The sequence below is a fragment of the Capricornis sumatraensis genome, chromosome 9, assembly GCF_032405125.1.
Source record: "Capricornis sumatraensis isolate serow.1 chromosome 9, serow.2, whole genome shotgun sequence".
NCBI lineage: Eukaryota > Metazoa > Chordata > Mammalia > Artiodactyla > Bovidae > Capricornis > Capricornis sumatraensis.
The window spans coordinates 9,122,789-9,140,335 of record NC_091077.1 but is presented as its reverse complement, the minus strand read 5'-3'; the positions used below and the strand labels follow the sequence as shown (position 1 = coordinate 9,140,335).

The following is a 17,547-nucleotide window of genomic DNA, read 5'->3' as shown; positions in this document are numbered from 1 at the left end:
ATTTGATCAGGCATTCATTGCATTGTGGTATAATGCACAAAACAAAATTTACCATTTTCTCCATTTTATAATATACAATTAATTCAGTGGCAGTAAATATATTCACGATGTGGAACTTCCATCTGTATCTATTTCCAGAACTTTCTCAGCATCCACAAAGGAAACGCCATACCCATTAGTAGTCACTCCCCTTTCTTCCCTTCCCCAGCCCCTGGTAACCACCGATATGTTTTAAATTCCTACATGAATTTTCATAGTAGCTCTACTCACATGAGTGCAAACATGGAAACAACCTGAAGGTTCATTAGGGAATTTGGGATGGACAGGTATACATTGTTATATTTAAAGTGGATCACCAACAGGGACCTATTGTATAGCTCAGGGAACTCTGCTCAGTGTTATGTGGAAGCCTGGATGACAGGAGAGTCTGGGGGAGAATGCCTACATGTCTATGTACGACTGAATCCCTTTGCTGTCCACCTGAAGCTACAATATTGTTAATCAACTATAATCCAAACTAAAACTATATACTTATAATCAGCTATAATGCAAAATAAAAGTTTAATTTAAAAAATACTCACTCCTATGGATAGATCAGGCAAACAGAAAATTAGCAAGGAAACACAAACTTTAAATGATACAGTGGACCAGTTAGACCTAACTGTTATCTATAGGACATTTCACCCCAAAATAATAAATTTCACCTTTTCTCAAGTGCACATAGAACATTCTCCAGGATAGATCACCTCCTAGGCCATAAATCTAGCCTTAGTAAGTTAAAAAAAATTGAAATCATTTCAAGCATCTTTTCTAATTACAAAGCAGTAAGATTAGATGTCAAGTACAGGAAAAAAATATTAAAACATATGGAGGCTAAACAACATGCTTCTGAATAACCAACAAATCACAGAAGAAATAAAAAAAGAACTCAAAATATGGATAGAAACAAATGAAAATGAAAAAAAAGGACAATCCAAAACCTATGGGATTCAAAAATATCAGTGCTAAGGGGAAGGTTCATAGCAATAGAAGCTTACCTCAAGAAACAACAGAAAAATCAAATAAATAACCTAACTCTACACCTAAAGCAACTAGAAAAAGAGGAAATTAAGACCCAAGGGTCAGTACAAGGAAAGAAGTCATAAAAATTAGGGCAGAAATAAATGAAAAAGAAACAAAGGAGACCATAGCAAAAATCAACAAAAGTAAAAGCTGGTTCTTTGAGAAGATAAATAAAATAGACAAACCATTAGCAAGACTCATCAAGAAAAAAAGGGAGAAGAGTCAAATCAACAAAATCAGAAATGAAAATGGAGAAATCAAAACAGACGACACAGAAATACAAAGGATCATAAGAGACTACTATCAGCAGTTATATGCCAATAAAATGGACAACTAGGAAGAAATGGACAAATTTTTAGAAAAGTATAACCTTCCAAAACTGAACTAGGAAGAAATAGAAAATCTTAATGGATCCATCACAAGCACAGAAATCGAAACTATAATCAAAAATCTTCCAACAAACAAAAGCCCAGGACCAGATGGCTTCACAGGTGAATTCTACCAAAAATTTAGAGAAGAGCTAACACCTATCCTACTCAAACTCTTCCAGAAAATTGCAGAGGAAGGTGGGCTGCCAAACTCATTCTATGAAAACAACATCACCCTAATACCAAAACCAGACAAAGATGCCACAAAAAAGAAAACTACAGGCCAATATTACTGATGAACATAGATGCAAAAATCCTCAGCAAAATTCTAGCAAACAGAATCCAACAACATATTAAAAAGATCATGACCAAGTGAGCTTTATCCCAGGGATGCAAGGATTCTTCAACATTCACAAATCAATCAATGTGATACACCACATTAACAAATTGAAACATAAAAACCATATAATTATCTCAATAGATGTAGACAAAGCCTTTGACAAAGTTCAACATCCATATATGATAAAAATCTCTCCAGAAAGCAGGCATAGAAGGAACATACCCCAACATAATAAAAGCCATATATGATAAACCCACAGCAAACATTATCTTCATTGGTGAAAAACTGAAAGCATTTTCCTAAAGTCAGGAACAAGACAAGAGTGCCCACTCTCACCAGTACTATTCAACACAGTTTTGGAAGTTTTAGCCACAGCAATCAGAGAAAGAAAGGAAATAAAAGGAATCCAGATTGGAAAAGAAGTAAAACTCTCACTGTTTGCAGATGACATGATCCTCTACATAGAAAACCCTAAAGACACCACAGAAAATTACTAGAGCTAATAAGTGAATATAGTAAAGTCACAGGATATAAAATTAACATACAGAAATCCCTTTCAATCCTATACACTAACAATGAGAAAACAGAGAAATTAAAGAAACAATTCCATTCACCATTGTGATGAAAAGAATAAAATACGTAAGAATAAATCTATCTAAAGAAACAAAAGATCTATATATAGAAAACTATAAAACACTGATGAAAGAAATCAAGGATGACACAAATAGATGGAGAAATATATTATGTTCGTGGATCAGAAGAATCAATATAGCAAAAATAAGTACACTACCCAAAGCAATCTATATATTCATCACAATGCTTATCAAGCTACCAATGGTATTTTTCAGAGAATTAGAAGAAACAATTTCACAATTTGTATGGAAATACAAAAAACCTTGAGTAGCCAAAGCAATCTTGAGAAAGAAGAATGGAACTGGAGGAATCAACCTGCCTGACTTCAGGCTCTACTACAAAGCCACAGTCATCAAGACAGTATGGTACTGGCACAAAGACAGAAATATAGATCAATGGAACAAAATAGAAAGACCAGAGATAAATCCACACACCTATGAACACCTTATCTTTGACAAAGGAGGCAAGAATATACAATGGAAAAAAGACAATCTCTAACAAGTGGTGCTGGTAAAACTGGTCAACCACTTGTAAAAGAATGAAACTAGAACACTTTCTAACACCAGACACAAAAATAAATTCAAAATGGATTAAAGATCTAAACACAAGACCAGAAACTATAAAACTCCTAGAGGAGAACATAGGCAAAACACTCTCTGACTTAAATCACAGCTGGATCCTCTATGACCCACTTCCCAGAATATTGGAAATAAAAGCAAAAATAAACAAATGTGACCTCATTAAAATGAAAAGCTTCTGCACAACGAAGGAAACTATGAGCAAGGTGAAAAGACAGCCTTCAGAATGGAAGAAAATAATAGCAAATGAAGCAACTGACAAAGAATTAATCTCAAAAATATACAAGGAACACCTGAAGCTCAATTCCAGAAAAATAAACGACCCAATCAAAAAATGGGCCAAAGAACTAAATAGACATTTCTCCAAAGAAGATATACAGATGGGTAACAAATACATGAAAAGATGCTCAACATCACTCATAATCAGAGAAATGCAAATCAAAGCCACAATGAGGTACCATCTCACGCCGGTCAGAATGGCTGCTATCCAAAAGTCTACAAGCAATAAATGCTGGAGAAGGTGTGGAGAAAAGGGAACTCTCTTACACTGTTGGTGGGAATGCAAACTAGTACAACCACTATGGAGAACAGTGTGGAGATTCCTTAAAAAACTGGAAATAGAACTGCCATATAACCCAGCAATCCCACTTCTAGGCATACACACCAAGGACACCAGAATTGAAAGAGACACGTGTACCCCAATATTCATTGCAGCACTGTTTATAATAGCTAGGACATGGGGATAAGAAAGCTGTGGTACATATACACAATGGAATATTATTCAGCTATTAAAAAGAATGCATTTGAATCAGTTCTAATGAGGTGGATGAAACTGGAGCCTATTATACAGAGTGAAGTAAGTCAGAAAGAAAAACACCAATATAGTCTATTAATGCATATATGTGGAATTTAGAAAGATGGTAACAATGACCCTATATGTGAGACAGCAAAAGAGACACAGATATAAAGAACAGACTTTTGGACTCTGTGGGAGAAGGTGAGAGTGGGATGGTTTGAGAATAGTATTGAAACATGTATATTACCTTATGTGAAATAGATCACCAGTCCAAGTTCGATGCATGAAACGGGGCACTCAAAGCCGGTGCACTGGGACAACCCTGAGGAATGGGATAGGGAGTGAGTTGGGAGGGGAGTTCAGGATGGGGAACACATGTACACTCGTGGCTGATTCATGTCAATGTATGGCAAAAACCACAATATTGCAAAGTATTAGCCTTCAATTAAAATTAATTAATTAATTTAAAAAAGCCTTTAAAAAAATTTTAAGAAAAAAATAGGTGATTGGGTAAACAAAATTCGGTCTATCCATAAAGGGATATTGTTTGGCTATGAAAAAGTGGGAAGTTCTTCATATATGGATTCAAATGCATTCTTCAATGTGGATGAACCTCAGAAACATTATGCCGAGTGAAAGAAGCCAGATCTCAAAAGCTACATAGTGTATGAGTCCATATTGCCCAGAGCAGGCCAAACAACAGAGGTGGAAAGTAGATTTATATTTTCGTCCCTTTACAGTTGACAGTGCCTAATAAGAAATATCACATAAAAATTGGTACTTTATTTATAAAGAGATATTGAAATCTCATTAAACTGAAGTTACTGAGCACAGACAATATACATGTACTCATTTAGTGTATGATTTAATTTTCATAGATAGCGCCTATTGTTTTCCAGGTCATAGTCCAAGAATAATTCATTAACTTCTCAAAAACTTCTTTGAGACAGGTATAGAGAAACAGAGGCACAGAGAGGTGTACAAATTGCTCAGTTTCACACAGTGGGGAGAGCAGGGATTTGAAGTCTGTCAGCTGACTCTCTCATCCCTTTGTCAGATGGCTGTGTGGCATTGCCTCAGAACACACAGATAGGCTCATGGGATCTGGAAAACAACCAGAACATTATTTTTACACTGTGTCTTGCCTCAGATTCCTTGCATGAATAACTCAGGTCCAGAAGAGAAATCTGATTGATGCATGTTAAGTTAGAGATGTGCACATGTCCAAATGACTGTAGCCATGGAATAGGGATGTCTCATGGTATTTGACATCCAGGCAAATCCCAAAACAGTCCATCCTGAAGGAAATCAATCCTAAATATTCATTGGAAGGACCAATGCTGAAGTTGAAGCTCCAATACTTTAGCCACCTGATGTGAAGAGCTGACTCATTAGAAAAGACTCTGATGCTGGGAAAGATTGAAGGCAGGAGAAGGGGATGACAGAGGATGAGATGGTTTGGTGGCATCAGTGACTCAATGAACATGAGTTTGAGCAAGCTCCAGGAGATGGTGATGGACAGAGAAGCCTGGCATGCTGCAGTCCATAGGGCCGCAAAGAGTTGGACACGACTGAGCCACTGAACAACAACAACAGCAACATGGTATTTGAAGCTCTGAAAAGAATAAGACTTATCAGAAGGGAGTAGAAGGGCAGAGAAGCAATGGTTGGAAGCTTTTTCCATTTTTGGAAGATGTAGAAGTGATGGGGACAGCTAGGCATGGGTTCTGCCATTTTGACAGCTGCACCATAAACAAGTTGCTTAGACTCAAATATTTTCAGTGTGTATTCTCAAGATACTTTGTGCTTAGTCGCTCAGCCATTTCTGACTCTTTGCCACCCCATGGACTGTAGCCCACCTGGCTCCTCTGTCCATGGGGATTCTCCAGGCAAGAAGACTGGAGTGGGTTGCCGTGCTCTCCTCCAGGGTATCTTCCCAACCCAGGAACTGAACCCAGGTCTCCTGCATTGCAGGCAGATTCTTTACCATCTGAGCAATCAGGAAAGCCCAAGAACACTGGAGTAGGTAGCCTAACCCTTCTTTAGACAGTGATAAAAACAGCACACACACCCTCCTCCCCCACAATATTGATGAGAAGATTAAATCATAGGAGGCACAGAGTAGAAATTCAGCCAAGGTCACCTGTCATTTATCAGGATCAGGAGCAGTCCCTGGGGCAGAGCCAGGAATGATGGAAGCTGAAGACCTTCCATCCACTAGCTGATCTCTCCATGTCACACCTCACTTCAGGAACAGCCCCCATGCAAGGAGGCAACTTCTCATCAGCAGCTGAATTCATCCTCATCGGCTTCTCCACCTTCCCCCACCTTCAGCTGATGTTCTTCCTGCTCTTCCTGCCGATGTACCTGTTCACGCTGCTGGGGAACCTGCTCATCATGGCCACCGTCTGGAGTGAGCGCAGCCTCCACACCCCCATGTACCTTTTCCTGTGCGCCCTCTCCACCTCCGAGGTCCTCTACACCTTTGCTGTCATCCCGCGCATGCTGGCCGACCTGCTCTCCACTGACCACTCCATTGCTTTGAGAGCCTGCGCCAGCCAGATGTTCTTCTCCTTCATGTTTGGCTTCACCCACTCCTTCCTGCTCACTGTCATGGGCTACGACCGCTACGTGGCCATCTGCCACCCCCTGCGCTACAACGTGCTCATGAGCCCCCGAGGCTGTGCCTGCCTGGTGGCCTGGTCCTGGGCTGGAGGCTCAGTCATTGGCTTGGTCGTGACAGTAGCCATTTTCCAACTAACTTTCTGTGGATCTAATGAGATCCATCATTTTGTTTGCCATGTGCAGGCTCTTCTGAAGTTGGCCTGTGGAGAAAATGTCTCCATTCTGGCCATGGGCTTAGGACTTGTGTGTATTACCGCCCTGTTGGGCTGCTGTCTCCTCATCCTCCTCTCTTACGCCTTCATCGTGGCCACCATCTTGAGGATCCCTTCAGCTGAGGGCCGGCACAAAGCCTTCTCCACATGTGTGTCCCACCTCACCGTGGTGATAGAGCACTATGGCTTTGCTTCTGTCATCTACCTCAAGCCCAAGGGTCCCCAGTCTCTGGAAATAGACACCTTGATGGGCATCACCTACACGGTCCTCACTCCCTTCCTGAGCCCCATCATCTTCAGTCTCAGGAACAAGGAGCTGAAGATCGCCATGAAGAAGACCTTCCTCAGCAAACTCTAGCCAGAAAAAAAAGAAAAGTGATTATCTGGGAGGAATTCCTTGGATATAGTTAAATCAGGTTACCGGAGGCTACTGTTAGAGATGGCACCCTGTAAGCACATAATAGCCTATATTTGCCTAATGCTGTATGGTTTATAAGGACCCTTGTAGGCAACATTCAAATGTTTGCAAAATGGTTAAACATCATTCTCCATATATTCTTGGTCGAAAGATGTATGTGATGACAACACTGAGAAAGTCAGATTTATTGATTCCTATTTCTTGCACAACGCTTTGTCCGGTAGCATTAAACCTGGAATTTGTTCTTCTGTCAGAAACCAGGGTGATCTAATTACTCCCATCACCATAAACCCAATTGCTAAGAGAAAAGTGATAGCTCACAGTGAATAATATTGGATTCGTGATCTCTGAAGAAGAAGATATAGCTTTGGGGACCAGGCTTGATCACTCACTCAGAGTTTTTGTGTGGCAGAAGTTTTATTACAGTGAAAAGGGACAGAAAACGCTTCTGACATAGACATCAGAAGGGGAATGGAGAGTGTCCCACTTGCTAGTCTTATCAAGGCCTTATATACTTTTATTAAAGCCACTACCACAATGTAAGTTATCTTGTCATCTTAAGATAACAAGATTAATCACAAGGTTCTTGTTAGAAAGGAGGAACATGTCCTCCAATAGTTGTCTATTGTTGTTATATAATCATTAGTACAGAGCATAAGGAAAAAGATACCTTTGAGCAAGATGTGTTATTTTGTTGTATAATCATTAGCTCTGGGCTTAAAGAAAGTTAAAGACTGTTGTCATAACAACTCAGAATTTAAGAAGAAATCTCTTATGTGACTAAGATCAAGTAATGTAGAAAAAAAAGTCTGTCCCTTTTTGCTTCTTGAGAGCCCCATACCCCTTTCTCCTCCTTGGGAACCCTGGACTTCTTATCAACCTACCCTAGACTTCTTATCAACTCTGTAAAAAGGAATAGGTCAAGCCTCCACCCTAGCTTGTGAGGCTACAAAAGTCTAAGCCAGATTACAGTAGAGGAAAGCAAAACACCCCTGAATTTTAACATTGCATGGATCTATGCAGTAGCAGTTAGAAACAGTAATAAGCAGCCTCAGAAAAAGTCAGGGAACCACCACATTTCAAATGTGAATCTTGAGCAGCTGTAGAGAAAAGTCTCCAGAGTTGAATTAAGGAAAAAGTCCCACCATAAGAAATCGCTTTCTCTGTGAGAGAGTGACATTGCACACAAGTTAGTGTGGAACTGTTTGTTGAACAATGACGAGTGCAGAGCCCAGGATTAAATTTATTCCTTAGTCAAAATGTGTAATGATCCCTTGGGTGTGAGGGGAAGATTTAAAGTTGACCACACATAATAGTACTTATAATTTGTTGAAAGCATGTGTACTCAAGAGAATGACAAATACAGTATAATATCTCTTATAAATGGAATCTGAAAAAGATAAACTCATAAAAAACAGAGAGTGGAATGTTGATTACCAGGGAATGAGGGGCGTTGGAGAGATGTTGTTTAAGGGCACAAACTTGCAACCAGTAGATCAATCAGAAGATAAATAAGCTCTGGGGGTCTAAAGTACAGCACAGTGATCATAGACAATAATAATGTATTAGAAATTTCAAAGTTGCTAAGACTCTAGATCTTAATTGTTCCACTACAAAAAGTTACAATAATTATGTGATATTAGAGATGTGTTGGTTAACACTGCAGTGATAATCATATTGTGATAAATAAATGTATCAAATCATACTGTATACCATAGACTTACTCGATGTTATCTGGCAATCATATCTCAATGTTTAAAAAAGTTTCATTGGCAAAGTGAAATTGTTTTGGAATATGAATTTTTACAGCTATTTAAAATAACAATTTATAACACTTAATGGAGACTAGGTTATGGTGATACTGCTACACACAACAACAACCATGAACCACAAATGTGTGGTCAGTTCATTTCAGTCGCTCAGTCGTGTCTGACTCTTTGCGACCCCATGAATTTCAGCACGCCAGGCCTCCCTGTCCATCACCAACTCCCGGAGTTCACTCAGACTCATGTCCATTGAGTCTGTGATGCCATCAAGCCATATCATTCTCTGTCATCCCCTTCTCCTCCTGCCTCCAATCCCTCCCAGCATCAGAGTCTTTTCCAATGAGTCAGCTCTTCAATGAGGTGGCCAAAGTACTGGAGTTTCAGCTTTAGCATCATTCCCTCCAAAGAAATCCCAGGGCTGATCTCCTTCAGAATGGATTGGTTGGAACTCCTTGCAGTCCAAGGGACTCTCAAGAGTCTTCTCCAACACCACAGTTCAAAAGCATCAATTCTTCAGCGCTCAGCTTTCTTCACAGTCCAACTCTCACATCCATACATGACCACAGGAAAAACCATAGCCTTGACTAGATGGGCCTTAGTCAGCAAAGTAATGTCTCTGCTTTTCAATATGCTATCTAGGTTGGTCATAATTTTTCTTCCAAGGAGTAAGCGTCTTTTAATTTCATGGATGCAACCACCATCTGCAGTCATGTCCAAACAGGCTGTAGCCCACCAGGCTCCTCTGCCCATGGAATTTTCCAGGCAAGAATGCTGGAGTGTGTTGCCATTTTCTACTTCAGGGGATCTTTCTGACCCAGGGATCGAACTCACATCCCCTGTGTCTCCTGCATTGGCAGGCACGTTCTTTACCATTGTGCCTTCTGGGAAGTCCATGTACACAATAACAAAATAGAGTTGAAATGCATAAGCAATAAATTAATCAAATTAGCCAAAGTTAAAAAAAATGAGTATTCATGTTTAAGTTGAAGTGTAACTATACATCATTTATCTCAAATCTACATTCAGTCTTTCTCCATAAGTTGAACCTCTGTTTAATAATTATTTGAGGTCTCCTGTGTGCCAAATCCTGTTCTAGTTTTGGGAGAATAGAGTTTTGGGAGAATAGAGATGGGTTTATTGCTAGCCCCTGTCTTTGAAGAGTTCCCATGATCCGTGGTGGAAAGACATACAGAGAAATGTCAGGGCTCTCACCAAGATATGGACCAGATGCTAAGAACCACCAAAAGGGGCATGACTCTGCAGCTGGGGAGCATCAGCCAGGTCTTCCCTCATTCTGTACTCCAGCAGCTCTCACCAGTGCTTCCAGAGGACACTTAGTTCTGTAGGGAAGGTTTTGTAGACATTTTTGGTTGTTACAACCAAAGGAGGAGGAAATGTGCTATAATATCTAGTGGGTAAAGGTAAGGGATGCTGCTCAGCACCCTACAATGCACAAAACAGATCCCACTGCAAAGAATGAGCCAGTCCCAAATGTCAATAGTGCCAAGTAATAAACCCTGATGTAATACTTAACAAACATTTATTGAGCACCCACTATGTGTGTTAAACACTTTTTTAGATGCTATAGGGGATCCATTGTTGAAGTATTTAGATGTGACCCTGATTCCAGTGTTCAAGAAAGCAAACAGTAGTGGAGAGATAAAGATGTGACTATTTTTTAAAAATCACACTAATTAATATACATGATCTATTGTGATTAAAAGGTACAAGGAAAAGAAAGAAGTCACTATGAGGGCTTATAACAGGAGTGATGACCTAGTATGGGAAAATTAGGGAAGGCTTTCCTGAGAAGGTGACATTTAAGGTCAGACTCAAGGATGTGTAGAATATGCCAGAGGAAGGGTATTTCAGGTAGAATCAACAGCATGTGCAAAGTCCCTGATGTCTGAGCATGCTTGGTTTTTTTCCAGGAACAGCCAGGAAGTTAGAAAAGCTGGAGAGCTGGGGAGGGCTGGGATATAATGTTGAAGATGAAGCATGATCTCTTGACCACAGGAGAGTTTATACTGTGTCCCAAGGGTATAAGCAGACAGGTCACTTTTCAAGTGATCCCTTCTCTTCAACTTTTTGGAGTAGTTTGAGAAGGATACATATTAGCTCTTCTTTATATGTTTGATTGAATTTTCCTGTGAATCTGTCCAGTCCTAGACTTTTGTTTGCTGAGCAACCATTAGGTCAATAATGAAAACAAAAGAGAATTTTTAAAAATATTGGAAGACAGAAAAATGGATATGCAACATACCAAAACTTGGGATACAGCAAAAGTAGTTCTAAGAGGGAAGTTTATTTTGATAAACATCTATGTTAAGAAGAAAACAGAGACTCTCAAATAAAGAAATTAATTTTCAATCTCAAGGAATTAGAAAAAGAAGAACAAAGGCTAAAGTTAGTAGAAAGAAGGAAAAAAAAAAACAGGTAAAGTTGTGTCTGACTCTTCGCGACCCCATGGACTGCAGCCTACCAGGCTCCTCCGTCCATGGGATTTTCCAGGCAAGTGTACTGGAGTGAGGTGCCATTGCCTTCTCCAACTAATTCACTAGTTAGTAGAAAGAAGGAAATAAAACAGGTAAAAGCAGAAGTAAAAAACAGACTAGAAAAATAACAGATAAGATCAATGAAAATAAGAGCTGATTCTTTGGAAAGATAAACAAAATAGACAAACCTTTATGTAGACTAAACAGAAAAAATAAAGAGAATGCATATGAAACTAGAAATGAAAAAGGGAATATTGCAACTGATATCACAAAAATGAAAAAGATCATAAGAGACTGTAACAATTATACACAACAAAATGGACAACCTAGAAGAAGAAATGATTAACTCCTCAAAATCCAAAGACTGACTCATAAAGGAATAGAAAATATGAACATATCAAAACAAATAAAGAAATTGAATCAATAATCAAAAACCTTGAGTCCAGTTTTTGTTTAGATGTTAACCCTTCTCTAAATGTTTCATAGAATTAGAAAAGAAAAGCCCAGAACCAGCTGTTTTGCAGATTAGTTCTACAAAGAATCAATTCCAATCATTTTCAAACTCTTCTAAAAAATTGAAGAAAGTGAACCCTTACAAACTCAGTTTAAATGACTGCTTTGCCCTGACATCACAAGATAACAACACTACAAGATTAAAAAAAATAACAGGCCAATATCCTTGACGAATACAGGTACAAATAATCTCAACAAAATACTAGGAAATCAAATTTAAAAGTCCATTAAAAGCTTTTCTGCATCCATTGAGATGATCATATGGTTTTTATTCTTCAATTTGTTAATGTGGTGTATCACATTGATTGATTTGTATATACTGAAGAATCATTGCATCCCTGGCATAACATGGTGTAGGATCCTTTTAATATGCTGTTTGCTAGTATTTTGTTAAGAATTTTTGTGTGTATATTCATCAGAGATATTGGCCTGTATTTTGCTTTTTTATGGTATTTTTGACTTGTTTTGGTATCAAGGTGATAAATGAGCTTGGAAGTGTTCTTTCCTCTACAATTTTTTGGGAAGTTTAAGAAGGGTAGGTGTTAACTATTCTCTAGATGTCTCATAGAATTAGCCTTTGAAGCCATCTGGTCCTGGAATTCTGTTTGTTGGGTGTTTTGAAATCACAGTTTCAGTTTCAAATCTTGTGATTGGTCTGTTTACATATCCTATTTCTCCTGGTTCAGTCTTGAAAAGTTGTACTTTTTAAGCTCATGCAGCTCAATATATATAAAATAGCAACAACAAACAACTCAATCCAAAATCAGTGGAAGATCTAAGTAGACATTTTTTTCAAAGACAAACAGATGGTGAAAAAGCACATGAAAAGATGCTCAACAGGCAGGAAGGCCAGGGGTCTCCAAACGGAGGAAATAGGCTGCAAGCGTCAGACATTTTTTTCTCTCTTAAGTGGCAGGAGGAAACAAACTAGCAATATTTTTTTCCTTCTCTATACACATTTAAAAGGAGGTTTCTTTTAAAATACTGTGTTGCCATAATGACACCTGGTTTCACCTGAAGGTAACTATTTTCAAACCTTGAGTTAACCAATGCAGTTTTCTTATGGAAATGTTTGTCTATCTATCTTAATATACTATGCATTTACCCTAAACTCTGTCTTCAAGTCGGTTCTGCCTAATGGCTCAGAACCCACTTGACAAACCAGTATGTTATACTCAGGCATTGTTCCCCTAATCTATGTAAATGAAACTATTTGTATGGTAATCTGCCCTTCTACAAGATTCAAATCAATCTTTTGATGGCCTGTCTGGTGCCAAGATTATCCCAAAATACATGTTATGGGTGAGGGGCCTGGTGCCATCCTGAGTTTTAAGACATTCCTTTCTTTCATTAACAGACTGCTAGTGACTATATAACATCCAGCTGAAGACTAGCAGGGGGGTACTCTTTCTGCCCCCTTCTGATGCCTATGTCAGAAGCTTTCTCTCTCTCCTTTATGTTGTAACAAAACTTTATTACACAAAAGTTCTGAGCGATCGAGCCTCATCTCTGGCCTCGGATTGGAATTCTTCTCCTCCAGAGGCCAAGAATCTCGGTGTCTTTTTCTGGGTCAACAACAACCTTTCAAACATTGGTAATTATTGGAGAAATACAAATCAAAACTATAATGAGGCATCACCTCAGGCCAGTCAGAATGGCCACCATCAAAAAGGCTATAAACAATAAATACTGGAGAGAGTGTGGAGAAAAGGCTTCCCTCCTACATCGTTGGCAGGAATGTAATTTGGTACAGCCACTATGAAAGTTTCTTTAAAAATTAAAATAGAGTTACCATCTGATACAGCAATCTCACTCGGGCATATACATAGAGAAAACCATAATTAGAAAATGTATATGCACCCCAATGTTCACTCTTTGCAATAGCCAGGACATGGAAGCAACCTAAATGTCCATTGACAGAAGAGTGGTAAAGAAGATGTGTATATATTTTTTTATATATATATACACACACATATATGTATCTGTGTGTATATATATATATAAAGGAATATTGCTCTACCATAAAAAAGAATGAAATAATGCCATTTGCAGAAACATGGATGGAACTAGAGATTATCATAGTAAGTGAAGTAAGTCAGACAGAGAAAGATAAATATTCATGATAACATTCATATGTAGAATCTAATTTTAAAAGTGATATATAGTTTCTGGTCTTACATTTAGATCTTTAATCCATTTTGAGTTTATTTTTGTGTATGGTGTTAGAAAGTGATCTAGTTTCATTCTTTTACAAGTGGTTGACCAGTTTTCCCAGCACCACTTGTTAAAGATATTGTCTTTAATCCATTGTATATTCTTGCCTCCTTTGTCAAAGATAAGGTGTCCATAGGTGTATGGATTTATCTCTGGGCTTTCTATTTTGTTCCATTGATCTATATGTCTGTCTTTGTGCCGGTACCATACTGTCTTGATGACTGTGGCTTTGTAGTAGAGCCTGAAGTCAGGCAGGTTGATTCCTCCAGTTCCATTCTTCTTTCTCAAGATTGCTTTGGCTATTCGAGGTTTTTTGTGTTTCCATTCAAATGGTGAAATTATTTGTTCTAGTTCTGTGAAAAATACTGCTGGTAGCTTGATAGGGATTGCATTGAATCTATAGATTGCTTTGGGTAGTATACTCATTTGCACTGTATTGGTTCTTCTGATCCATGAACATGGTATATTTCTCCATCTATTAGTGTCCTCTTTGATTTCTTTCATCAGTGTTTTATAATTTCGTATATATAGGTCTTTAGTTTCTTTAGGTAGATATATACCTAAGTATTTTATTCTTTTCGTTGCAATGGTGAATGGAATTGTTTCCTTAATTTCTTTTTCTACTTTCTCATTATTAGTGTATAAGAATGCAAGGGATTTCTGTGTGTTGATTTCATATCCTGCAACTTTACTATATTCATTGATTAGCTCTAGTAATTTTCTGGTGGTGTCTTTAGGGTTTTCTATGTAGAGCATCATGTCATCTGCAAACAGTGAGAGTTTTACTCCTTCTTTTCCAATTTGGATTCCTTTTATTTATTTTTTTTTTCTGCTCTGATTGCTGTGGCCAAAACTTCCAGAACTATGTTGAATAGTAGCGGTGAAAGTGGGCACCCTTGTCTTGTTCCTGACTTTAGGGGAAATGCTTTCAATTATTCACCATTGAGGATAATGTTTGCTGTGGGTTTGTCATATATAGCTTTTATTTCGTTGAGGTATGTTCCTTCTATTCCTGCCTTCTTTAGAGTTTTTATCATAAATGGATGTTGAATTTTGTCAAAGGCCTTCTCTGCATCTATTGAGATAATCATATGGCTTTTATTTTTCAATTTGTTAATGTGGTGAATTACATTGATTGATTTGCAGATATTGAAGAATACTTGCATCCCTGGGATAAAGCCCACTTGGTCACGGTGTATGATCTTTTTAATGTGTTGTTGGATTCCGATGGCTAGAATTTTGTTAAGGATTTTTGCATCTATGTTCATCAGTGATATTGGCCTGTAGTTTTCTTTTTTGTGCATCTTTGTCAGGTTTTGGTATTAGGGTGATGGTGGCCTCATAGAATGAGTTTGGAAGTTTGCCTTCCTCTGCAATTTTCTGGAAGAGTTTGAGTAGGATAGGTGTTAGCTCTTCTCTAAATTTTTGGTAGAATTCAGCTGTGAAGCCGTCTGGACCTGGGCTTTTGTTTGCTGGAAGATTTCTGATTACAGTTTCAATTTCCGTGCTTGTGATGAGTCTGTTAAGATTTTCTATTTCTTCCTGGCTCAGTTTTGGAAAGTTGTACTTTTCTAAGAATTTGTCCATTTCTTCCACATTGTCCATCTTATTGGCATAAAATTGCTGATAATAGTCTCATGATCCTTGGTATTTCTGTGTTGTCTGTTGTGATCTCTCCATTTTCATTTCTAATTTTATTGATTTGATTTTTCTCCCTTTGTGTCTTGGTGAGTCTGGCTAGTGGTTTGTCAATTTTATTTATCTTTTCAAAGAACCAGCTTTTGGCTTTGTTGATTTTTGCTATGGTCTCTTTTGTTTCTTTTGCATTTATTTTTGCCCTAATTTTTAAGATTTCTTTCCTTCTACTAACTCTGGGGTTCTCCATTTCTTCCTTTTCTAGCTGCTTTAGGTGTAGAGTTAGGTTATTTATTTGACTTTTTTCTTGTTTCTTGAGGTATGCCTGTATTGCTATGAGCTTTCCTCTTAGCATTGCTTTCATAGTGTCCCACAGGTTTGGGGTTGTTGTGTTTTCATTTTCATTCGTTTCTATGCATATTTTGATTTCTTTTTTGATTTCTTCTGTGATTTGTTGGTTATTCAGAAGCGTGTTGTTCAGCTTCCATTTATTGGAATTGTTAATAGTTTTTCTCCTGTAATTGAGATCTAATCTTAATGCATTATGGTCAGAAAAGATGCTTGGAATGATTTCAATTTTTTTGAATTTATAAAGGTTAGATTTATGGCCCAGGATGTGATCTCTCCTGGAGAAGGTTCCATTAGCACTTGAGAAAAAGGTGAAATTCATTGTTTGGGGGTGAAATGTCCTATAGATATCAGTTAGATCTAACTGGCCTATTATAAATCACAGCATGAGCCTCTATGATCCACCTCCAAGAATACTGGAAATACAAGTAAAAATAAACAAACAGGATCTAATTAAAATTAAAAGCTTCTGCACAACAAAGGAAACTGTAAGCAAGGTGAAAAGGCAGCTTTCGGAATGGGAGAAAATAATAGCAAATGAAGCAACTAACAAACAACTAATCTCAAAAATATACAAGCAACTTATGCAGCTCAGTTCCAGAAAAATAAACGACCCAATCAAAAAATGGGCCAAAGAACTAAATAGACATTTCTCCAAAGAAGACATATGGATGGCTAACAAACACATGAAAAGATGCTTAACATCACTCATTATCAGAGAAATGCAAATCAAGACCACAATGAGGTACCATTTCACACCAGTCAGAATGACAGCGATCCAAAAATCTACAAGCAATAGATGCTGGAGAGGGTGTGGAGAAAAGGGAACCCTCTTACATTGTTGGTGGGAATGCAAACTAGTACAGCCACTATGGAGAACAGTGTGGAGATTCCTTAAAAAATTGCAAATATAACTGCCTTATGACCCAGCAATCCCACTGCTGGGCATACACACTGAAGAAACCAGAATTGAAAGAGACACGTGTACCTCAATGTTCATCGCAGCACTGTTTATAATAGCCAGAACATGGAAGCAACCTAGATGTCCATCAGCAGATGATTGGTTAAGAAAGCTGTGGTACATATACACAATGGAGTATTACTCAGCCATTAAAAAGAATACATTTGAATCAGTTCTGATGAGGTGGATGAAACTGGAGCCTATTATACAGAGTGAGGTAAGCCAGAAAGAAAAACACCAATACTGCATACTAACACATATATATGGAATTTAGAAAGATGGTAATGATAACCCTGTATGCGAGACAGCAAAAGAGACAGAGATGTTTAGAATGGACTTTTGGACTCTGAGGGAGAGGGAGAGGGTGGGATGATTTGGGAGAATGGCATTGAAACATGTATACTATCATGTGAGAAACAAATTGCCAGTCTATATTCAATACAGGATACAGGATGCTTGGGGCTGGTGCACGGGGGTGATACAGAGAGATGATATGGGGTGGGAGGTGGGAGGGGGGTTCAGGATTGGGAACTCATGTACACCTGTGGCTGATTCATGTCAATATATGGCAAAACCAATACAG

At 38.2% G+C, this 17,547-nt stretch overlaps 1 protein-coding gene across 1 annotated transcript; it reads left to right on the top strand.

Annotated features, from left to right (window-relative positions):
- The first annotated feature begins 6,039 nt into the window (after positions 1–6,039).
- Positions 6,040–6,972, top strand: LOC138085888 (olfactory receptor 10H1-like). Its single transcript, XM_068980492.1, has one exon. It carries the CDS (start codon positions 6,040–6,042, stop codon positions 6,970–6,972), a length of 933 nt encoding a protein of 310 aa, XP_068836593.1.
- Positions 6,973–17,547: the final 10,575 nt, after the last annotated feature.

Bases quoted from the DNA above. Each gene is read 5' to 3' on its own strand.
- LOC138085888 (XM_068980492.1), top strand. From the start codon at position 6,040: ATGCAAGGAGGCAACTTCTCATCAGCAGCTGAATTCATCCTCATCGGC.